Genomic DNA, 25,093 nt, shown 5'->3' with positions numbered 1-25,093 from the left:
AGACTTAATTTAAAGCCATTAAATTTTGCAGATAGCTAGTCTCACAGCTTAGGTAGGTATTTACATGGCCTTTATCACCATATTGTTTGAGCACCTCACAATTGTTAATGGATTTTACTTTCACAACATCCCTGCAAGATAAGACAGTATTACCCCCATTTTACAGGTGGAGAACTGAGAGAAAGGATAAATTAGATTTGCTCAAGATGACATAGCAAGCATATGGCCGCGCCCAGCAATTGTGTCCCAGTCCAGTGCCCTGTCCACTTGACCACCCTTCTCAGTCATTTCAATACAATTTATTTAAAACCATTTGAAAGATTAGTTACATTGCATGCAAAGAACAACTCTTGTTCTGGTGTCCAGTGTGATTTGTATTAAATGCAAGGAAAAGTATATGAAACAAAACTCAATTCTTGTAAATAACGGGGCTGAATCTTAACATGCAAGTTTCCTTATAGATAGAATTTTCTTTTTAACCAATAGACACTTTAATCTACTCAGTCTAAACTGGGTATTCGGAGATACAGTTAAATGTGAATATAAATTGGAGCTGGGCAGAGTCCTTTTTCACGTTCTTTGAAAAATATCTTCAGATAACACTAGCAGATGCATTGTTCTCATTACACACCATATTTCTGAATAATACTATGGTATGTGACATGTTCTTTACATTTTAAAAAAATCCCATGAAAAATCGATTGGAACTACTCAGAGTAGGAAGCACTGCCAGGTAGTAGGTGTTTGTAGGTTGGAGGCTGCATTTAGCAAAATCAAATTAATTTTTATACTTCACGGCAAATTTATACATGTGCATCCAGCTAATAAATAAACCACTCTGCAAGCCTGGGCTCCATATCTACAGATCCAGTGTCTTCCATATGGATAGTCATTCCTTCTTTAGGGGTCACCTTCCCATAGCAATGTGGGTGCTGAGCCCTTCTGTCATACGCTCTCTCCCCTGCCATTTACCCTACAATTGTTCCCCAACCTGTGGGAGGGAACAATTGAGCCCTCCTCAAAAATAGAGAGGAGGCATTAACTGGAGGCCAACACTGCTTAAAGAGTGGCTTTTCCTAACCCACAGAGCCTTCCCGAACCTAGGTATGTCTGTTGGGGGGGCCTTTAGTAATTCTCAGGAAGGAAGGCAGAATGCAGAAAAAACCTGCTTCCACAGTACCCTTTGTGCTCCCTTTCCAGTGATGTTCACTTTACCTACCTTTATTAATGAAACTGGAGTTGAGGATTGGGCTCCAAATTAGTGCATTTTTGTGTAGAATCAGAATCCAGCTGTATTATAATACACTATGCTGCATCTCCTTGAGATAAGGATGTCATTCTCTTTATCTAATTTAGTCATCTATATGGTGCCCATCAGCACAGGTTTTTGTTTTTAGCTGCATATAATAGCGTTTAAAAGTGGAGGTTCAACAAGAAGAAAGGTGAGCATTTTAAGCAAAATCAAAAAGAAAGTAAGGCTGAATCTCCCTGTTTGGTGCATTTCAGTGTAGTGAAAGATGCCTGAAACTCAGTCTATTATCAAAACTGTATAGCTCTTTCAACTACCTGGAAATGTTACTTCACTGTAAAATGCTAGAATCCTATTTTAAAATTATATTTTTCAGATTTACTTTTCTTTTGCTGACATAGTTTACACAAGCTACAATCCCACCATTTGTGTTAAGTGACAGTAACGTGACATCTCTCTGGAATTTACCCCAAAATATTCTTTCTTGCTCAAAGCTAGAGCAGTTGTTTGACATTTCAGGAATAGTACGTTAAGTTACTCTATGTAAATAAACTCAAACTGTAATTTACATAGTTGGGTTGGTTTTTGTTTTTGTTTTGTTTTTTGGAAGGTCAGTAACTTTAGCTCTTTATTTTTTTGTGGGCGAGCCATACCTGTTTTCCAGCTCGCCTGTCGCCCTCCAGGCACTGGCAGTGTTTTAAGTAGGGCTTCACTTGCTGCCTTGCAGATGTGGCAATACATTTAATAAACTTTTAAAAACTAAGTTAAATTGGCACCTGTGTGGTTGAAGTGTTGCTGGAGGCCAGACCTAGCCATTGTTGTTTCCAAAGTGGCATTTTGGGTATTTTTCTCTTGCCATTTTACAGAAGAAAGATGCAGCATTTAATTGTTTGTACCTGAAATGTCAGATTTTAAAACTGGTGATTTATTTTTTTAATTGGACAATTAGGACTGTATTTTCAAAAACAGCCACTGAATTTGCACCCACAATTATTCGCATATCTAGAATGAATACCTGGATTTCTTTTTTTTCCTGACATGGATCCTTTAATATGACTGTAATCCTATTTGGTCCCACCTATACAAGTAAAAACCAAACTGTTGTAGCCAAGAGCCCTTGCATAGATGTAATAGCTGTGGGGTGGGGATCTAACATAGCTCGTGTGAATAGCTTTGCGTCTTTTCCTCCTTTTCAGTGAAAATAGAGATTTAAAAAATTTTATGAAATATTTTAAGTTTCTTTCCCTCCACCCCTACAATATCTCAGGTCATCCAGTGTGACCCTCTGCATTCTGTATATTGTTTAGATATATAGATCCAGCTTTTTAAAAATACTGCCCAATTTAGATCTGAAGACTTCTTATTGTTGGTTACTATGAATAATGGCCCTTTTAAGTGTGACCTTTATGTTGGTATGTGTTTTGGGAACACAAGAAGAATTTTACAATGAACAGTTATTTTTATCATAATGATTCATTATTTAAAAAACGTCCAGCAAATATCTTAAGAAAATGTCCTAACACATAGTCGGTGGTCAGTATTATTTTGGGTGGGATTCTTAATTAACTAAGTTGCATTCCACACTATAGTTCTGGTGTCCATTTCAAAGAAGGCAATTGTTTCAGAATTGTTCTCAGTGGCATTCTTCATTGGGTTTTCTGCCAGTTGGGCAAGTTCTCCCACATTACTGGAGATACTGAAATGGCTAAGTTTGAAATAAGTCAACTTAACTTGGCAGAAATAAGCAAAAGAAATACAATAATGGGGAGGAATATAAACTTTGTTTTGTAAAGATGTGTAGATATACACTGAGTTAGGCTGACTTTGGGGGAAATGAAATACATTATAGGTTATCTCTGTTTTTATCTTATACCCATCTGTCTGTTAATGACTAAACAAACTTGTTCAACTGCATCAGCTGGATACTGTTAATATAACCTGCATAACAATACCATAGTCATTAAAAGAACAAACTTCATTGCATGGAAACATCCATTCACATCTGGATCATAATCTTCATTAAATTGGCTAAATCTATTTTTCTGTCTCCCTTTTGTAAAAGAACCTAAAAAGGTATTGTAAAAACAGTGCCCTTTTCAGGCCACAAACACTTGGGTTAGCTCTACTGAAGACCCTTACTATTCTGGTGTCCCTACTGCACATTCCATTGAAAAACATTGTGGTGGGGAAGACGACCAAGGAAACACCTTTGCAGAGTCTTTCATTAATCTCATTGGTGTTGGGAGAGGAGTCACAAAGGCTGCAGGTGCTGGGTGGAGAGGGTTTTTGTGAGGAAGGGGGGGCCGACCCCTCCACTGCTCATTTGTTGTAAAATCCTGGCTCCAGTGAAGTCAATGGGGTTATGATTTCACTCTGCTTTGTTTCCCCAGTCCCTACAGGAGCTACAGTCTTGTTGGCTACCAACTCAGACAAGATTTAAGGCATGGAGCCTATGAAAATGCTGCATTAATTTAGGCATGGTTATCTCAGATATTTGCTGCTCCTAAAGTCCAGCGGATTAGTGATTGTATACAACAATCACATTAATAACATTATTAGTACTAATTATTACAACACACCTAAGAGGTCCACTTCAGGGCCTCATTGTGCTAGGTGCTGTAATGACATGTAATAGAGACAGTCCCAACCCCTTAAATAGCTCAAAATCTTGATTAACAATCAGATTCAAAAGGTGAGGGGAGGATGAGGCAACAGTACTGCAGGCATGTTTTCATGTAGACTACCCGTGCATGTAAGCAAGCCAGCTACTGAGATGTTATCAACTGGCAGTTCTAGAGACATCTATGCAGAAGTGAGTCTTAGGTCTGTGTGATTTTGCTGATTCTTATGCCCGTGTGAAGTCTACTGAACTTATTTATTGTCTGCATAGTTGTAAAAGCCTACCCCTGGATAACCAATTTGCAAGATAAGATCTTAATGTACAATGTGATAGTCCATATGCAAAATGCCATACATTATGTATTCCTTTTTAAAGGTAAAATGTTGGATATAGATAATATGCTGTTTTATGCATGGAAAGATGGAGTGCATCTGTTCGGTGAGTCCAATCTACAAAACACTTGTCTAAAACAGTAAAATAGATTGGTATGTGGCAGGTGCAATTTAAATGAAGAATAAAAGAGCTAAAATAATAGTTGTATCTGGAAAGCTTTAGCAAAATAGCTTTGTGAAAATGTTATTGTTAGTTTAATATTAACCTAATGTTGAAATTATGATGGAGGCTTGCTGTTTGTTCATTAAATATACCACTCATTTCTCACATGCAGTTCTCAGATTCAGATCTGCCTGGTTTTTATTAGTAAATGTAAAAAATACTTTTGATTGGGGGTGCTTGAGGATCGAGTAAAGCTTAACACACCTTTTTTCTCTATGGTAGGTAATTGATCTCTTTATCACTCAGAATTATTTTTTTCAATTAGCATGCCTCAGCTGGGAGTGTTGACATTTTGCTACAAGTTTAAGTGGTAATTAACCAAACTATACTTTTTTTTTCTAGCCTAATTTCTTTGCTACAAAAATATAAGGTGAATGAAATGTTCATATTAAACAAATTCTTGAAAGTGAACTTTTATAGCTCCATCTCATAGTCACAGTCAGCAAATTATCAACTGTTAGCTCCTAATGCTGCAAAGACTAATGCACATGCTTAACTTTATGCCCTGTGAATAGGCCCATGTTGATTTCATCTACACTACCTGTACCATTTTTAGCACTTGGTCAGGGAAATCTGTTACTAGCAATCATTGTCTGCAATGGGTTGAGATGCTAGAGTCGACTGGGCTCAGCAATCAGGTGGCTTGGTGGAAGGCACTGTTGATATCTTGCATTAGACCAAAAGAGCTCAAGTTTGTGGGTCTTCAGACACAATGCAAGACCTATCACTTTTCAATAGGATTTAGCCTTATGGTTGCTTTGGTGACTGTAGTGGGAGGAGTCCAGTGCTCTGTAGTTCCATGGAATGTCTTAGTATTGTCAACACTACATAAGAAAGCTGCTGTAGTCACTTGTACAGAATTGTTAGCTTTCTTTGCCAAATCTGCCTGCTTACAATACAATGCAAAACTTTTTACTTTAGCATGTTTTCTTAAACTCTTTTACAAATATCATTTAAGTTAGGGACAGGAGAAGAGGATTTTAAGGGCAAAGGAAATACAAGGCATCTGACTGTGGTTTTGCTTTTTCTTCACACATGTAGCCTGGGGGAGGGGGAGAGTGCAGCTGGGGATGGATAAACTATCCATCTGCAGCTGCACATAAATCTTTAACAGCTGCATGTTGCACCTTTCTCTGTTACTGGATGAAATCTGATGAAAAATGTAGCACCTGCAAAGGGTTGGCTGTCCTTAAGAGTGAGATGTACAGCTCTGAAGAGTGAGATTCAAGGCCAAAGAGTGAGACTTTCCAGGTTGCATTTTAGGTCATTGCTTAAGACCAAGATTCTCATCTTTGTTCTTCAGGGACATCCCATAGTCCAGGTTTTTAATCCAACCAGCATTTAATAGTTTGTTTTAAAATGTACACTGCTTAATATTGCATATGAAACCTCTTAAATATCCTAATTCATACTAAAAACTAGGGCAAGTGAGAATTCTATATGCAATTCAAACCAGTGGATTTTAATAAAAACAATTATTTGCTAGTTGGAACAAAAACCTGGATGGTTGGAGATCCCAAGGACCTGAGCAGTTGTTCCCCTGGTTGAGGCATACAGTTAGTGAACAGGACAAGAGAAATTATAAAAAGTTTATTTTTGAATAAACTTAACAAAAAAGAAAACTTACATCAATATAACAATGTTTGTCTTTCAGATCACCTTGTCATAGCGATCATCCATTTGAAAAATACAATACACATTTGGTTTGTATATTATTGCTCATATTACATTAACAGCAAACTAAAATAAACAGATTCCAAAACAAATAAATGTGCAAAATATATTAATTAAAATGAAATAATTAAAATAAACCAAACAATATATTGTGAATGTAAAAATAGAGTAATTAAAGTAATTTAAAGCTAACCAACAATAGATAAAGGATTCAGATTCCACATTTATTTTAATATATCACTTGGTTCACATTTTATTCATATGCTTGGTTATATTGCCAAGTGCACGCTTTGCTGTTTTTTATAACTTCTTTTGGTGGCTCAAACTTGAAACATAGCTCAGGATTTGCTAGCTTCAATTAGATAATAGAGGGCAGGGTCCCATCTTGTCCAAGGTATGGTCTGAATGTACGGTTGCCAGGCGTCTGGTTTTCGACCAGAACGCCTGGTCAGAAAGGGACCCTGGTGGCTCCAGTCAGCAGTGGCCATTAAAAGTCCAGTCGGTTGCGCAGTGGAGCTAAGGCAGGCTCTCTTTGGCTCCTGGAAGCAGCAGCATGTCTCCCCTCCGGCTCCTAGGTGTAGGGGCAGCCTGGGGGCTCTCTGTTTTGCCCGTGCCCCAAACACAAGCTCTGCAGCTCCCATTGGCCAGAAACTGCAGCCAATGGGTGCTGCGGGGGCAGCGCCTGCGGACAGGGCAGTGCACAAAGCTGTCCAGCCACGCCTCTGTGCACGAGTTGGGGGGGTGGAATGTGCCGCTGCTTCTGGGAGCTGCTTGAGGTAAGCACAGCCCAGAGCCAGCTCCCCTAGCCCCCTCTTGTGCCCCAACCCCTCGCCCCAGCCCTGATCCCCCTCCTGCCCTCCAAACCCCTTGATCCCACCCTGAACCCCTCATCCCCAGCCCCACCCCAGAGCCTGCATCCTCAGCCAGAGCCCTCACCCGCCCATACCCTAACCCTGATCCCTCTGAACCCTTCAGTCCCTGCCCAGAGCATCCTACTGCACCCCAAATCCCTCATTCCCAGACCCACCCCAGAGTCTACACCCCCAGCCGGAGCCCTCAACCCCCCCCCCCCGTGCCCCAACCCTCTGCCTCAACCCAGAGCCTGCTCCCACACTCTGAAACCCCCCAGCCCGGAGCCCCCTCCTGCACCCCAAGCCCCTCATCCCAGAACCCACACCCCCTTTTGCATCCCAACCCACTGTCTCAGCCCAGAGCCACATCCCGTACCCTGCACTCCTCATTTCTCGCCTCACCCCAAAGCCCTCACCCCCTCCCACACCCCAACCCCAAGCCAGCCTGGTGAAAATGAGCGAGTGAGGGTAGGGAAAGTAAGCAATTGGTGGCGGGGGGGGGGGGGGGGGGGTTCAGAAGGGGCAGGGCAGGTTGTGAGGGCAAGGGTGTTTGGTTTTGTGCGAGTAGTAAGTTGGCAACCCTATCTGAATGGTGTCTTATTCTTCGGAACAAGACTGAACTCTCTCTCTCTCTTCTCCTGCATTTGAATAGAGTAAAACTAAGCCAAGCCTGGCAACCCTGTCAGTCATTCATGTTTGTGTGTCTAGTACATGACTTAAAATATGAATAAAATCCAAAAATAACCTTGCAGCCAAGGTTCTTGCTTTATTTTTAAATTACCTGTCACCCTAGATTGACTCAGGACTTGCCTCTCTATCAATTTTTGTGTAGATAGGCAATGCTTTAAAGAGAGTGTGCTCAATAATTAAAAGTAGGTCTGTGGAGAGAAAAAAAGTGCACCAAAGACCAAATTCAAAGCTTTCCTACTAAAAGTGTATGAAGATAAATGAGCAAAGCCTATATACAAAATTCAAAGGCCACAAAAACTAACACAACTTTCACAGTGATGGGCCACCCCACCCTTTTTTTTAAGGACAATGGAATTTGCCTAATTAAGACAGTTTTAGAATGCAAATCCTAACTATGCTGTTGTAACAATAGACCTTCACAATAACCTAGGTAGTAATAGTTGAAGGAAAGCAAAAACACACACCTTTTGAACACACACACATAACTTCAATGATTGTGGCTGAATGCTCAGCCCTTTAGAAAAAAATTAAACCTTGTTTAGGAGCCAAAGCATGAATGTAGGAACCAATTTTTGAAATTCTTGGCCTCTGTATGTGTTGTGGTAAGACCTGAGAAATCTCCAGGTTTGTACATGAAAGTAGCAAAAATAGGAAGCCATACCAAAATGTCAGTTTTCTGCTCCATTAACTAGTGATTACTGTACTGACATTGACTAATGAAAATCAAGCTTGGCTTCTATCACTATTACACTCAACCCTTAACACCACAAAGTTTATGCAGCTCCAGTAGCCTTTTTTATGTGCGTCCAAATTAAGAGTTTGTGTCTCAAATGTGACCTAAACCAATTTCCTGTGAATAAGCAGACAGTTGGCCACAATATACATTCAGCCTTCACTCTCTCGCCTGACAATTTGTAACAGTGCAGATTTGTTTCCTTTCTTTATGTGGAGATCTGTATACATAACCCCCCAGTCCATTTCAAATAGGTCATTGGAGTACTGCCATAATACTTTTAATCACTTTCTAAGCAGTAAACTAGAGATGTAAACTTTTATCCTGAATGCCAGTCACCTGAGTTATTTGGTACCTTATACCACAAAGCCTTTGAACGATACAGATAGTAGTGACCCCATTATAATCTGAATCAGACAATTTTAAACACTGAACCTGTGAGAAATGAGGCAAAACCACTCAACTAATGTCACAAAGAATTAGAATGGCAGGAAAAGTACATGGAAATATTGAAATAGGCTATACTACAAACCATCAACATTATATGAAAATCTCCAGGTGCTGCTGGACGTAACCAAGGCAAATACATATTTGTAATAGCTGCTGCAACTCTTGTATGTCCCCTTCATGGAAGTTTAACTTTTTGGGTCTGCATAGCAACAACTCCATAGTCCAGTCTCCTGGACTTTCCTAGCCCTAACTACACTCTGCCTGCATGTGGAGTTTTCCTTTGCAGCTTTCCCAGCCACACAGCAGAACTGTAGTGGGCAGATTTAGGTATATCTCCTGAGTTATGCCATGTAATTCTATAATCTTTTTCACACTCCTCCATTATATGCATTGTATGTTTAGGTTCTTAATAAGAAAGCCAAGTGCCTACTAAAAAGCTATTAGTCACAATTTCACACTGCCACTGTTCTTAAATCCTTGCACCATCCCTTTTCTCAGGGGTGCCAGTCTGCTTTGCAAAAAGAAAAGGAGTACTTGTGGCACCTTAGAGACTAACCAATTTATTTGAGCATAAGCTTTCGTGAGTCACAAAAGCTTATGCTCAAATAAATTGGTTAGTCTCTAAGGTGCCACAAGTACTCCTTTTCTTTTTGCGAATACAGACTAACAGGGCTGTTATGCTGAAGTCTGCTTTGCGTATGCCTCCATTGGAATTGCTGTAGAGACAACTTCCCACAACAAAAGCTGCTGGAGAAGAGTGTGTGCTATAGATAGGATGATTGCTTTGCAGACCTGCTGGTGGTAAAATGTGTCACTACACCCAGTATTACTGACTGAGTTAATTAGATAAAATGGAAAATTAAAAAGTCAGCATAATGTAACCCACTGATTGTAGTTAGCTCATATAAGCTTATGAATGTGATACAGCCCACAGCTGTCAAATTCAGCCTGTTAGCTCAAGTGGTAAAGACTTGTACTGTCAGTGCTGAAGCAAAAGTATTCAAGCCCTATTGTTAAGGCAATCAGGAACTGTTACAATAAGATTTGTATGTCTAGCTTACTTCTTCATGCGACTTGAGCTACAGTATCAGTTCCCACTTACTAGGTTTTTTGTTTTGTTTTTTGGGGGGGGGGGGTTTCCAGGGGGAGTCTATGATATACAAGGTAAGCTGCCCTTCTTTGGGCCTGTACCTCTATTAACACCATTCATTTAAGGAAATTATAAACTTGGCCCCAATCCTGCAAACAAAAAATTAAACCTCTGCTTAAGTGTTTGCAAGATCAGGGGTTTGATGCCTTTATGTTACAGGGAATAACCACAGAAACAACTTAGACTCAGTCACCAGTTAGAATAGGTGAGTGCGTCAATGAGTTAAACAATCCTCAGAGCCCCCGACACATGGGTAAGTAGCGTACAGAGCTGACACGTGAGCCAAGGGGTCCTGGCGCCCAGTCCTGCGCTCTAACCACTAGGCCCCTTGGCCTCCAGCAGGCGCCGGCCAGCAAAGCCACTTAGTCAACGCGTTCTGCACGGCTTGGGTCCGCCCAGCTTCCGTCCCAGATGATGCCGCCCGCTGGCTGCCGCCCATCAGTAGCGCAGCCTGGAGCCGGTTTCCGTATCAGTCGTCGCGGCTCCGGCATATGCAGGAGCGGCTCAACGAGTCGGGCGGGGAAGGGACAGCCACGGAGGAAGCGGCTCTGACTCCCCCGGCTGACACACCCTGGCCGCAGTGCTGCCTCTGCGCTCGCCCACTATCCCGTTCGGCCGCCCCGGGGAGCAGGCTGCTGCGGCGGCCTGGTGTTTACCCCCCTTCTCAACAGGTAGCCGCGTCTGACGGCAAGTGAGGGGCTGTGGCTTCCGGGGATGTTAATACGCATGCGCAGAGCATTGGCGCATGCTCAGTAACAGTAAAGGAGCTGATCCTGACACTCCGCCGCGTCTCCCCAGCCCAGCTGGAGGAGCCATGGACAAAGACGACAAGGTAAGGGAGGGGCTGGGCCCGGGGCGGCGAGCACGCGCGCTGTAAACAATGAGAGAGGTTGGAGGGGGGCTGAAGGGGTGTGCGCGAGCCGAGGGGAGCCGGGGCCGAGGAGCTCGCGAGTGGCAGACGGGGACGAAGAGGGGGCGGGGGGTATCGGGGATTTGCGGCAGCCGGGAGACAGAGCTGTAAATCGGAGGCGGGGGAGGGGGCAGTGGAGCTGCTCAGCTGAGGGGGGTTGGTGGGCACCGGCTGCAGCCCTCGGGCCTGCACTCCAAGCAGCTGGGTTCCTGGGGGGCTCAGGAGAAGATCTGTAACAGGGGTGTGTTTGTGTGTATGGGCATTGGGGAGGGCGGGTGTAAAAGCTATTTTCTCTCCCTCCCTTCCTCCCCCCCCCCAAAACAATCTCAAACTGGGCTTTAGTCTTGAAAAGTTATCCAGAAAACTAGAGCGAGCCGAGGCGGGGAATGTCCTTTGTTGGACCAGCTGCTGTTGACGGAAGAGAAAACTCGATCTTTTCATGTTTGTTTGGGGGTACGTTTCACTCCTAAACAGGGATCCTGGAGTGGGGATGACAACACACGCCTAACACCTGTCCCCCCAGCCATCTTTCCCTCTGTTGGGCTGGAGAGGGTCTTGTGAAGTGTGTGGGGGCACGTTAAAATAGCAGCTGAAATACAGTAGGTCTGACCTCATTCCTTTTTACCCACTTCCTGTATTAACTTGAAGTTTGTGCAAGTCGATGTTGTTGTTTGTCATTTTCACAATTTTGTATCTAAGATGTTGTGATACGCCTTTCTGCTCTTTTACCTGGCGTGTTTCAAGTTGCTGGGACAATTGGAGTAAATGAGATTTCATCTGACCTATGCAAAATCAGCAGGAGAGACATTTAAAAACATCCTCAAAACGAATAATGTGTCATTTCCCTAGTGTATGAAACATGTAGATTTGTTAAAATCATTGTTTGTTAAGGGGGTAGATGTAAGTTTCTGACATTCAGGGCACAATCTAGCCCTGCCTGTCCTTAGTTTGTAGCAGATAAAAGGTTTAGATAGCACCTGGAACAATTTTAGTCCTTCCTCCTCTCCCCCTTCATGTGTTTAACTGGAGGGCCACCAAATAATCAATTTACTTTTTCAGGGTCTTTCCAAGTTGTTGTGGACATGAATGAAGGAGCCTTTAAAATCTCACTCAATCACAATTGTTTAACGTTTTATTGATGTGAACACAGTAAAATTCTTCATCACAAGAAGATGATGATTTAAAAAATCCAAAATTAAAGAGTTCCTCTATGTGAAACTTAATAAGATTTCTTTTCAGAGTAACAGCCGTGTTAGTCTGTATTCACAAAAAGAAAAGTAGTAGTTGTGGCACCTTAGAGACTTACAAATTTATTTGAGCACAAGCTTTCGTGTGCTACAGTTCACTTCATCGGATGCATCTGATCTTGCATCCGATGAAGTGAGCTGTAGCTCACGAAAGCTTGTGCTCAAATAAATTTGTAAGTCTCTAAGGTGCCACAACTACTACTTTTCTTTTTGCTAATAAGATCTCTATTATCACTAAGCTGCTCTTCAAGGAAATGTGTGTTGAAAGTCCCTAATTGCAGGAATTCAAATATAGTCCAGTTATGACTTTCAGTTTTGAAAAATCTTCAGAAATTCTGGGGTTATCCTCTCAATTGACTTAATTCTAAACTTCAGTAATACAGTAGACATTGAACAAAGGGTTATTTTTGTAAGAATAATTGTTGCATTTTGTGTATAGATTTTAAGGATGAGTTAGTAAACAATGTCTATCTTCACTAGCAGTCTGTGTGTTATGATGAGTAATAACTTCAAGCAATCAGATAGTTATGGAGAAAGGATGAAAAGATGACTCCGTGTACAGAAATAGAACAACTTTTTTTTTTTTTTGACTAAAATTAAATTAGACTATTCTGCCAAATTGGGAACTTTTTTCTATGCTTCTTGTTAATTATTTCATATATGTCTTTTGTTCACTTTTATTAGTATTGTGGTACTATTGTGAAGTTTGTTGCTAGAACTCTTAATCACAGATGACTTCACACACCCTAAGCATTTTTTCCTGGCTCATGAGAGGGCTAAAAATCACTATGGTTATTCACCCCATTAAGTAGTGAAGCTCTCAGTAATGGTTATACCCTTTTTATGTAGCCCCTTTCATATCAGAAGAAGCACAACTGAGAGCTTTGGGGCAGGAACTGTCTTTTTTTTGTCCTGTTTGTACAGTGCTTAGAACAATGGGATCCTGGTCCATGACTATGGTATAGTATGCTAGTGTGAATAATTGTGAGGTAACTTTCTGAAATACTGTAACTGTCTTGCTTCACATGCTTTCTGATTAGCCAGTAGTAACCTGCATAGGAATACTCTGAACTAAGGTTCAAACTCAATAAGTTTAATAAAAACATTAAAATGTGCTTTTATCAGTGTAAAATTGTTTGTTTTTTATCACAATTTTAAGGTGCTGGTGCGGGTCTTGGAAATTCTTTGATTTGCGCACCTTTCTCCTTAGTGGCACTGGACAACTGACAAATAGTGTAAAAGCCTACAGTCATGAGATGAAAGTGGTTAGGTAAATAATCTTTTGGGGGAGGGAGAAAGTAACATTACAGTTTATTTGGGACTAACTAGAATAAAATCAACTCCTCATCTCATAGGAACAGTTAATGTGATTTAGAGTATAACTATGTCAGAAGAAGAAAAGGAGTACTTGTGGCCCCTTAGAGACTAACAAATTTATTTGAGCATAAGCTTTCGAATTTTATGTCAGAAGAGTGAATGTTGTTGCATGTTATATGTATAATATATGAGGGGTGAAAAGGGATTGTCAGTATTAACATAATTCATCTCTTTGGACAAAAACCTGTCTTAAAGGAAGAGAGCCATCACACATCTTGTATTATTTTTTTGTCTACGTTAACAAAACAATTTAAAGTGACAAAGTGTCATCTGTGGATTCCCCTTAGCTCCCCTCTAGCTAGGTTTGTATCACTGTAATATCTGAGCCCCTCTCTACTGTGGTTAAATAGTTTGGGTTACTAATATAAAGAGAGACATGTTACAGAAATTTGTTCTAAACCCCTTATTCTACCCTGGGATTTGTTGCGATTTCTGTAATGGGTGCTGGAATGGTTTGGTTCTGTCAGTGCCAGAAGTTAATGTGTTCAAATGCAGTTAAATGGCATGTTTGGATGGCGTCTGTTGTCAACCATGGGTTATTTTCCTACTGTAGGCAAGGTCACACAAAGTTGTTTGCAGGTTTTCTGCACAAGGGAGTGGTGGTAGGAAACTAGGAGAAGAGAAACAACTTGTGGTTTTTTTTAATAAGGTGATACTATTTTCAAATTCAAAAATTAGGATGTGTTTATTTGCTTAGGGCTATGCTCAAGGCCTTGGACTCTATTAGCACAATTAGGAAATCAAGTGGAATTGCAAAACATCAATCACGGACATGTCCTGAGTTATGGTATTTGTTACTTAAAAACAGCCTGTTTGTCGTCTGCTTGAACAAAGTGCAAGGAAAGTAGCGCCAACAGATACACCTCTATCCCGATATAATGCAGTCCTCGGGAGCCGAAAAATCTTATCGTCTTATAGGTGAGACCGCGTTATGTCAGGGTAGGGAGAGGAACTGCTCGCTGCCCCAGCTCACCTCTGCCTCCTCCCCTGTGCACGCTGCTGCCGCTCCGCTTCTCCCTTCGCCCCTTCCCAATCAGCTGTTTGGCACGGGAAGCATGGAAGGAAGGGGGCGGGAGGAGCGGCGGTGGCGCACTCAGGGGAGGAGGTGGAGTGGAGATGAACTGGGGCAGGGAGCGGTTCCTCTTCATCCCGCTCGTGGGAGGAGGCGGAGCGGAGGTGAGCTGGGGCGGGGGGGAGGCACAGCAAGTGGGGATGTGTGCAGAGGAACTGCTTGCGATAACACGAATTCGGATATAACAAGGTAAAGCAGCCCTGCTCCCTGGAGCGCTGCTTTACTGCGTTATATCCAAATTCATGTTATATCGGACCACATTATGTAGAGGTGTAGTTATGGTTTTGTTATGGTGCTGAGTGCTTATTACCCAAGTAATTTGGATGTAGGTGTGCTGTTTTTGTTTTGTCCAATTTTTCCAGTTGTATTTCTCTTTTGAGGATATGAACATTGAGAGATTTGTCTATTATAGTGGAAAAAGAAGAGTTAGGCTAAACTCCAAGTTACACACACTCTCTCTTCTTAAACTTTGAAGTCACTTAAGGATAATACAAAGCTGTCCTTGCCAGAAGGATGTTTTGTGTAAGGATTCTTATTTTCATATGATTGAACTATAACCAGAACAAGGTCTTCAGTGTGTTTAAAAAAGAGTCAGAATTGTTTTGCAACGATAGATATGCATGTCCGTAAGTCTTCTAGTGGCTATTAGACAGATTTATTGTTGACCAATGGGAAAAGTCCCACTCATGTCATGCTTTGTACTAATGCCTTCCTGCAAAAATCTCAAAGCACTTTTATAAATATTAAAGTTTACAATATGCATTTGAGGGGTGTGTATGTGCTCATTTTACTGGTGAGTAGACCTGAGGCACATAGAAGTTGTGACTTCCCCAAGGTCACTCTCCAAGTCAATGAAAGCTTGGAAAAGAAACCAGTCCTGATTTCCCATTCCTTCCTCTAACTGCTATGTTACATTACCTTTCCTAACGTATAAGTCCCTTTGCTTTCAGTTTTATTTTGTTTTGTTTTTTTAATTTTCTCAGGAATTTATCAGTGTTGTTTACAGAAATTTAAAATTAAGTGAAAATCAGTGCAAAAAATTAATTTCACAATTTTCTGAGTAATACCAGAGTTAATGCTGAGAGTTGGGAGGACAGAAAAAGAGCAACAAATAGAGAAAGGTAAGAGTACTAAAAGATAAAGTAGTTAAATGTTGCGGTTTATTAATGAACCGTACATTAACAGAATGTACATAGATACGTGCACACACACACACACACGTTCATGTGCATCTGTCTTCCTCTACATTGCCTTACTTTAACAGACAGCCTCTTCTTTGTGCTCTTAGAATAACATTGTTAACATCAACACATCTACTTAATGTAATGTATTGAATTTTTCTTAACATAATCAGTATTTTCATGTACCTGAATGGCCCAAAATTTTGGTAAAAATCAATTAAAAAAACAAATTATAGCTTTTTTTTAAACCTGGGAATTTTTCACTAAATACTGAAAACAAAGGGCCTTATCAGTGTATGAATCTGAGTGTCTTGGGTAATTACATTTTCTTTTTCTCTGTGTTGATCTTTGGAAGACCCACACAACTGAGGAGAAATTGACTGGGCTACACTTAGTATAAAGTAATCACACTTGAAAAACGCAAATGTGTTCCTCTGATCTTTCGATTATGGTAATCTAAGTATTCAGATTTTTGTTTTGTTCATGTATGGATCCTAACTAAAATATGAATTTTAAATTGAGTGTCCCTTTAAAATAATCCTCCTGCAAAATAGTATGATTCTTATTTTCAAGAGACAAGTTGGGTGAGGTAATATCTGTTGTTAGACCAAATTCTGTTGGTGAGAGAGACAAGCTTTCAAGCCCCACAGGCCTCTTCTTCAGGTCTGGAGAAGGAATCAGAGTATCTGAGAAGTTGGTCCAATAAAAGACATTACCTCAGCTACTGTGTGTGTCTCAAAGAAATATGTAGCATCTCAGCCTTAATGCTATCTTGCCATTATTGCATATATAACTGGCTTTCATCATAAACGAGGTGGGGATTATCATGTCAACTAAAGAAAATCTTTCCAACCAAAGCATACCAACTGCAAAATCATGACAGATTAAGATTAGATTTTCACCTGTTTTAAAATACTCAGTGAATGGGTAGCAAATTAAACTTTCAACTTTGTGTAAAGCTTGTGCTGTGATAAAACAGGCAGTCTTGAACTCATACCTGAATATGAATTTCAAATATATTTTCGTTCTGCAGCCATAAACCATTACTCTCTACTGTATTTTCTTTGGACCTAGTACCTTTAAGGATGTATGATGGTGGAAGATCTGTAGGGGGAAAAATAAGTTCACACAACATAAATATTTGAATGGAGACCAGTTTACCTGAGCATGATAGTATTATCTTGGAAATACAATTTTAAATCTGTCAGAGTATAATTATATTTCAGACAGTATTACAAGGGCTGTTTCTGTTATCCAGTTAGACTGCATATTTACTGTTCCTTGAATACATGCCACTTAGAAGTCAAATAATTATAGTAACACTGGTTTCTGTGTTTGCAAAGTTGGTCTTAAAATAGATGAAGTGTGTGACTTGTCTGCATATTTAAGTTATTATGGAAGATTTGAAACACAAGATTCAGGAGCAAAATTGGAAAAACTGCTTTAAAAATTATAGAATCTATGTTTTTGCCCTACTATGTTTTGCAACTAGACTTCTTGTTTCCAGGCTTTAAATAGTAAAACAATCAGCTTTATTCTGTTTTTCTGAAATGTAGCCTATGCATCTGTTTTCTCACATTGTAGGTGGTGAAAAAATATCTGAGTCCTAACATTGCTTTCCTAGATAGAAGACAAGAGATCCTATTTTAATGGGTAATATTGAATGCCATTACGTTACAATGAACAAAAACTTTTCTAAGATTAAACATACAGTGCTATAACTATAGGACAAAGTTTACCAGTCTGGTCCTGCTAGTGTCATCTTCTGTCTTTGCAGCTGTTGATGACTACAGTAGCTCTTATATAGAAAACAAAGGGTCACTTCAGTATATATGTCATCTTGGCAGAGTTGTAATTGTTGGACTGAAATATATAATGAGCGACTGCATAACGTTTTGTAAGTTAAAACTGAACATCAATATGAAGGGCAAAACTCTCTTCCCTATAAAATTGACATGTATTACAGTATTGACAACCTCAAAGGTTTAAAAATCCTCAGCTAGAACCCCCCAAAATCATGACATTTTGTTAGAGAAAGGAGATTGTGTATTTGGTCTTCCTTTTGACAAAAATTGGGGAAGAGGTAAATAATGAAGACAGATTGCTGATTCAGAGCAATCTGGATCACTTGGTAAAATGGGCCAAAGCATACCATATGTGTTTTAATATGGGTAAATATATACATTTAGGAACAAAGAACGTAGGCCCTACTTACAAGGTGGAGGACTCTATTCTGGGAAGCAATGACTCTGAAAAAGATAAAAGGGATTATGGTGGATAATCAGCTGAACATGAACTCACAGTGTGATTCGATCCTGAGATGCATAAACAGCAGAATCTTCAGTAGGAGTAGAGAGGTTATTTTACTTCTGTATTTGGCACTGTTATGACTACTGCTGAAATACTGTGTCCTGTTCTGGTGCCCCCTATTCAAGAAGGATATTGATAAATTGAGGGCCGGATGTCAGAGAAGAGCTATGAGAATGATTAAAGGATTAGAAAACATGATAGATTCAAAGAGCTAATAAGAATATAACAGTAGGGATTTATTATCGACCACCTGACCAGGACAGTGATAGTGACGATGAAATGCGAAGGGAGATTAGAGAGGCTATCAAAATTAAAAACTCAATAATAGTGGGGGATTTCAGTTATCCCCATATTGACTGGGTACATGTCCCCTCAGGATGGAATTCAGAGACAAAATTTCTCGATACTTTAAATGACTGCTTTTTGGAGCAGCTGGTAGAGGAACCCACAAGGGGAGAGGCAACTCTCGATCTAGTCCTGAGTGGAGTGCAGGATCTGGTCCAAGAAGTAACTGTAACAGGACCGCTTGGAAATAGTGACCATAATATAACACCATTAAACATTCCTGTGGTGGGAAGAACACCTCAACAGCCCAACACTGTGGCATTTAATTTCAGAAAGGGGAACTATGCAAAAATGAGGAGGTTAGTTAAACAGAAATTAAAAGGTACAGTGGCTAGAGTGAAATCCCTGCAAGCTGCATGGACCTTTTCAAAGACACCATAATAAAGGCACTAGATCATTATCTGTTAGGTTCACTCCCTCTGGGGCACCTGGCATTGGCCATTGTCAGTAGACAGGATACTGGGCTGGATGGACCTTTGATCTGACCCAGTATGGCCATTCCTATGCTCATCTTGATAACTCTTAACCGTCTCTTTTTTTTATTACAGTCTATAAGTATCTACAAGAGGAACAAATATTTAATGATGGTCTCTTCAATGTAGCAGAAAATGGTATAACATGATCCAGTGACTGGAAGTTAAAACTAGACAAGTTCAGAGTGGAAATAAGGCGCAATTTTTTGACAGTGAGGTTAATTAACCATTGGAACAATTTACCAAGGGTTGTGGTGAATTATCCATCATTGACCATTTTTAAATAAAAAATGCATGCTTTTCTAAAAGATATGTCTTAGGAATTATTTGCGGGGATTTCTGTGGCCTGTATTATACACAAAGTCAGATTAGATGATCACAATGGTCCCTTCTGGCCTTGTAATCTATGAACTCAGAGTAATTGTACAAATGCCTTAACAGGTGAAGATAATCTCAGTGAATTGGAGACAGACTACAGAATGCAGAGCCCCTCTTTACAGGAAATCCTAAACTCCTGCCTTAGTCAATGATGGGTCTCATCAGCTATTTTTGATTGTTACATTTGACCTTAAAGACTATGTCATGATCAAATAAATCATGAAAAGTGGTGGAGTTTGGGGAAGAAAGGGTAAAGAGAAGTCATTTTTATGACAGAGTTCTACAGTGACCTGACGTCAAGTAATGATCTCTGTATTTCCACACACATTCCCTAAAACCCTGTTGGGAACACAGTCTCAGCCTGATGAGACATTGGACTTCAGACACCTCACAGTTGTACAGATGAGATAGGCAGTGACCAACGGTCCTAAAAAATATGATCTTCTCCATGCTTGAAAAGCATTCTTGGAAGTGCATTGCATTACTGAAGCTTACTCATTCCAGAATTCCTACCTAGGATACTTTCACAAAATACTTAGTTCTTTCTCCTGTCTCACTTTGTTGGCCATTATTAGGTTGATCAGAAGGGCACCTGGCTGTTTTAAAAACAGAGAAAGGTGGTGCAAATTCATGAGGGCAATCTTAACATTATGACACTAGTGATATGAAGTATTTCCCCATCTGGATGACAAATAACTGGAAAGCCTATTTATGGTGCTGGTCAGTGCTCATGTGTTGCATAGTATCTGGGCCAAAACTGTCTCGTATTGCTAGGAAGAAATAGAACTGGAATAACCATTTGGAAGTTCTTCGGCCATTCATGAACAATGCCGTATTTGTATATCTAAATGGCTTGGCCTGACCTTATAGAAATGGGTTAGCTGAATATGAGCGGAAATTGCTATGTCCAAGAGAGCTACTGTTTGTTCATGAGCACTTCTCCCATTTTTGTTCTTGGGCAAATCCTGAGTTGGAGCTATTATGGTGCAAATACTTGGTAATTAATTAGGTCCTTTTGGACTATCATAAAAACTAAGAATTAATTCAGAATAGAAGGATTTGTGTGAATCTCTGTCTGAGGTACTTATAACTCCCTTTAATTTGTTATCTGAGCACAATTTTTAATGGATTTACCCTCACCACACCCCTGTGAGGCAGGGAAGTGTTATCAGTTTTATAGATGGGGAACTGAGCTACTGGGCGACTAATTGGCATTCCCAATGTCACACAGGAAGTCTCAAGTTGGGAGGAAATTTAACTTGGGTCTCCCAAATCCCATGTGAGTGACCTAACTATTGTACCATTTTTCCTCTGCATGAAGCTTTGTGAGTTGTAGTGAAGTTGCTCAAGATGGTTCTCGTTCATTATTTAGTTGCCAAAAGTGCAGCTGATTAGCACAAAGGTACTTGCTCTACTGTGATGCAGACTTTGGTGGATCACATGTTGTAGATTTTATATATTAATGTGCTATAAGTGGGCAAATTTCATAATGTAATAAGCATTTTTGAGAACTATTAGTAGTTACTGGATGATAGGTCATCTGGTCATGTTCTGAAACACTACCACATGGTTTTCCATTTCCAGTTGGTTTCCTTTTTTGTAGTTGATGTCGTCACAGTTGTATCCTCCTCCTGCATTTCCTGCTAAAACTTCAAGAGCTACCATCTTACTATCACCTTAACCATAAACTTCTAATGTTTACCTATCTTTACAGCAGATTAGGTCTTCTTGGATGATGCATTAGTTCTTTCTCAGTGCATAACTCTATTGCAAAGCGATTTGAAGAGAGGGAAGTTTTTCCAGAAATGCAGTTTGGTAGATGCAACACTTCACTTTATTGTTGCTTCCATTATTTAACTTTTCCTTAGTTTTTAAGTACTCTTAATATCGCTTTCATTTCTAAACTAGTAAACTTCATCTATACTGCTTGTCTGATTGGTTTCTTCTTTTGCTTTTCGGATTGTCTTTGGTAAATATTTCATTTAATATATACAATAACAAAGATGTGAAAACTTAATCCTTGCAACTGTCCCACAGCAAGTGGTCACTTGGTCCTAGTCACATTTCATTTGGAAAACTCTGTAGAAGGTGTGGAATGCAGGGGACAGAGCACTGCTTATTACACATGATACACTACGTTGCAGGGTTGCCAGCTACTGGAAGAGTGGAAATTAAGACCAATTAAATTCCTTTGGTTGGCGTCACTGGAGTTCTTGTCTGCATTGGGGATAAAGCAGGCTTAGAAATCCACATTCCACAAACAACCAAATTTGAGTCTAGCCCCTGAATATAACTAGAGTACAGGTGTCAGTCTCACTTCAGCAGCCTCTGACAGTGTATTAAGTATGGGTGCAAAGTGATCTTTTTTCAACTCAAAGTGAAATCATTACAGCCCATCTATTTTTGGCTCAGTGTAAAAGGGGCTAAATTGTTTAGCAAACCTTTTAGATTAGTCATTTTGGGGCTCTTGTCTTTCAAAATGATTTTGAAAAGACGGTATGACAAAATTTCATTTTTATTTATGTGGTAACTTTGATCTAATCTTCATGGCAAAATTTGTTAATGTTCTTGAAACACAAAAATTGCAGATGGAATAAAGAAAAGGAGTACTTGTGGCACCTTAGAGACTAACAAATTTATTTGAGCATAAACTTTCGTGAGCTAGAGCTCACTTCATTGGATGCACCTGCTGCAGGCACAACCCCCCGCATCTCCCATTAGCTGGGGGAGAGGGACAGAGAGACCATCACTAGTCGCTGGGCGGCGTCAGCCATGGAGGCAGCATCATTAGTTGCCAGCGAGAGTCAGCCGTGGAATGAATATAAACAAGTCAAAATACAGAACACAACTATCTGATGCACATTTTGCTACAATCCTGAAGGTTTCAACTGCTCAGTCACTGAGGCCAAACATCAACAAACTGACAGAACTGAAGCGTTGCCAGGTGTCTGGCAAACACTAAAAACTCTCTGGCAGGCGAAGAATTGTCTAAAGTTGTATGACAGTTTTATTATTTCTAAGAAATTCAAAATAAAAAATATAAACATTTGCTTTCTGAACACTATCTTCAGTGCTGTTATTGGCCCTCTGGGAGGATTTGAGAACTTTCACTGACCCTAAGGTAGATTGAGTTTGAGACCCCTGAACTACCTGAAGTGGGGTTCCAAAGAGGGTGGAGCTAGGCAGTTCTCAGTGGTGGCAGATGACAGAACAAGAAGCAATGGTCTCAAGTTGCAGTGAGTGAGGTCTAGGTTGGATATTAGGAAACACTATTTCACTAGGAGGGTGGTGAAGCACTGAAATGGGTTACTTAGGGAGGTTTTTAAGGCCCATCTTAACAAACCCCTGGCTGGGATGATTTAGTTGGTGTTGGTCCTACTTTGAGCAGCGGGTTGGACGAGATGACCTCCTCAGGTCTCTTCCAATCCTAATATTCTGTGATGCTTTCAGTTAAGATGCAATTATTATGAAAGCCTACACAACTGTGCCCCACTTACATCTCTAACCTAGTGTCTTTGTACACTCCATCCTACCCTCTCTCCTGACTATTGCCTCCGCTGCAAGCTTCCAATTCCAGTCCTTTAAAATTAATTGATTTTTATCTGGAGCTTTGAAAATGTGAAGGCCAGCATAAATGCCGCATGTTGTTCCATGCCAGCTCCTATGCTTGCTGTATCCTTCCAATCAACATTTGTCAGTTGTTTTCCAGCTCATTCAAATCATTCCAAAAATCCACCTGTACCAACAGGCTGGCTGATTTCCTGATTGGTGCTTGTGTTAATTGCAATGCATCCCTGTGAATTTTAAGATTGTAAGCTCTTGAGGAGAATGCCCTTATTTAGTGGACATGATGGATGTTTGAGTTATAATCCTGACGAGTAAAGAGAGAAATGGAAAAGAGGATGAAGGTGATTCCTTTTGGTTTGTGATATTACACTTGAGAGGATGTTGCATTCCCACCAACCAACCATGATCTTTCCATAGGGCATCAATGGAGGAGAAAGAGGAGTGCTGTTTCCCTGTGTTTACTTGTTACTGGTTGAATGGTTTCCTTAAAAGAATATAAGGGGAGTCATGATGAGACTAGATTTTCTCATAAAGACCATACTTTTTACATATTTAAATCATATTACTTTTTACATCATATTTACAACTAGTAAACGTGTCTGAACTTGTTATTTGAGCTACCTTTTCTTACACTGATCTTCCAGTTTATTTTGGACTTCTAAATGCTGTCTTAGGCACCTGATTGTTTAAACAGCCTTAGGACTGCTAGTACTTTTTAAAATGCATTTTCCCAGTGTAAATAGCTTGGTCATTACTTAAGAGTTTAAATGGGCAGTTCCTTATATGATTTAAAAATCTTAAGTGTGTCAAATGCCCTAAGTAAAGAGAATATGTTAATGATTTGCAGGATAACTGCTACCAGTCGTTAACTTCTTGTTTAACCACTGACTCTATTAATGTTTTTTTCCTTTCTTAAGAATGTTAAACTGTCAGCTGAAGTAGAACCATTTATTCCTCAGAAGAAGGGTCCTGATACACTTATGATATCTATGGCTCTCCCTAATGACGGTGGAGGTGTTAACGGAGTGGAACCAACTCCTATTCCCAGCTACCTGATTACTTGCTACCCATTTGTACAGGAAAACCAGGCCAACAGGTAATTTGTGGTTGTGATCCTATATGGAAAATAGCACTGACTTTTAAATAAGAATTTGAATTTCCCTTCCATCAAAGATGTGCCTGGAATCAAGAAAGTGTCTATATAAACATTGATTTCATAGAATTATTGGTAAGCCTGAGAACTTCCTTGCTGCATTTAGTTACTCTTCTGACCCCTCCTGGGTGAGGATAGAATTTCTATGACCCTGGATAATGTTCTCCCCATTTTTCTCCTTTAATCCCCTCCATTCTTAGATTTCTTGTTCGTTCTTTCTTGCCTTGGTCAGAGGACTGACCACAGATCCTTCTTGAAACCATCTGCTCCACTCTTAAACCTTCCAGAGCCAGTCAAATGAGTCTCTGAATTGTACCCTGCCACCTCTAAAACAAGGTACTAAGAGAAAGGGTCTAACTTGGATCCCTGAATGGTAGAACAGTATGCTGTTAGCAGTCTGAGGCCTTCCCATAACTAACTTTATTTGCACAGTGCATGTGCAAGACTGCATGATGCATTAAACTGAGCATGGGAAGGGATTAGAAACTGGAAGCCCCTTATTCTAGTCCCAGCTCTGCCATTCGCTAGTTTTTTAGCCATGAAGACCTTTATCCTCTCCATATTTGTGTTCCTATGTAGGATGGGGAGTAATGCTTTCCTACTTCATAGGAATGTTACAAGGCTTAGTCAGTGTCTATATGGCACCTTAAAATGCTACAGTGTATAAATTGCTAAAAATACTTAACAGTAGGGACTTTTTTTAATCCCACTCTTGCTGTTATGGCAGCGGGACCCATGGGATACCAGTCCCGCAGCAGGGCTTAACACCGCTGTCCCTCTCCTAGGAACTGGCTTGTGCAGATTTGCACAATTGTCATGAATTTTTACCCTTATCTTCCCCTCCTCTTTCTAACACATATCTACAGCCTTCCCTATACAGTGATCTCCATAGTCCTAGGGAGAGGAGGGGAATTGGGCTCAGAGTTCCTGTGGGGCTATTTTGGTTGTACTTGGCAGTAGAGTTTGGGATGCGGGGGGCGGGGGGGGGGAGACCATTGCACTGCACTGCACTTGCTCTCAGTGCTTCAAGGAGCAGAGAACTTACTTGAGTCGTAGGTGTCTGTCTTCATGTGCGCTCTCAAAGGCTGCATTAGGGAACCTAGGAGCC

At 40.4% G+C, this 25,093-nt stretch overlaps 1 protein-coding gene across 3 annotated transcripts in view; it reads left to right on the top strand.

Annotated features, from left to right (window-relative positions):
- Positions 1-10,356: 10,356 nt before the first annotated feature.
- Positions 10,357-25,093, top strand: part of SECISBP2L (SECIS binding protein 2 like) — a 54,919-nt gene continuing 40,182 nt past the window's right edge. Inside the window, exons 1-2 of one of the 3 annotated variants that reach the window (XM_077827654.1) lie at positions 10,357-10,804; positions 23,750-23,928. In XM_077827654.1, coding sequence (XP_077683780.1) covers positions 10,718-10,804; positions 23,750-23,928 — 266 coding nt within the window. In that variant the 5' untranslated portion in view covers positions 10,357-10,717. Of the gene's footprint in view, positions 10,805-11,463; positions 11,482-23,749; positions 23,929-24,185; positions 24,322-25,093 lie in introns of those variants that run through there. The other 2 variants (XM_077827655.1, XM_077827656.1) reach the window with 2 other exon arrangements.

Source organism: Eretmochelys imbricata, chromosome 10, assembly GCF_965152235.1.
Source record: "Eretmochelys imbricata isolate rEreImb1 chromosome 10, rEreImb1.hap1, whole genome shotgun sequence".
Classification (NCBI taxonomy): domain Eukaryota; kingdom Metazoa; phylum Chordata; order Testudines; family Cheloniidae; genus Eretmochelys; species Eretmochelys imbricata.
The sequence above is the reverse complement of the archived record's forward strand: the minus strand, read 5'-3'. Positions and strand labels throughout refer to the sequence as shown.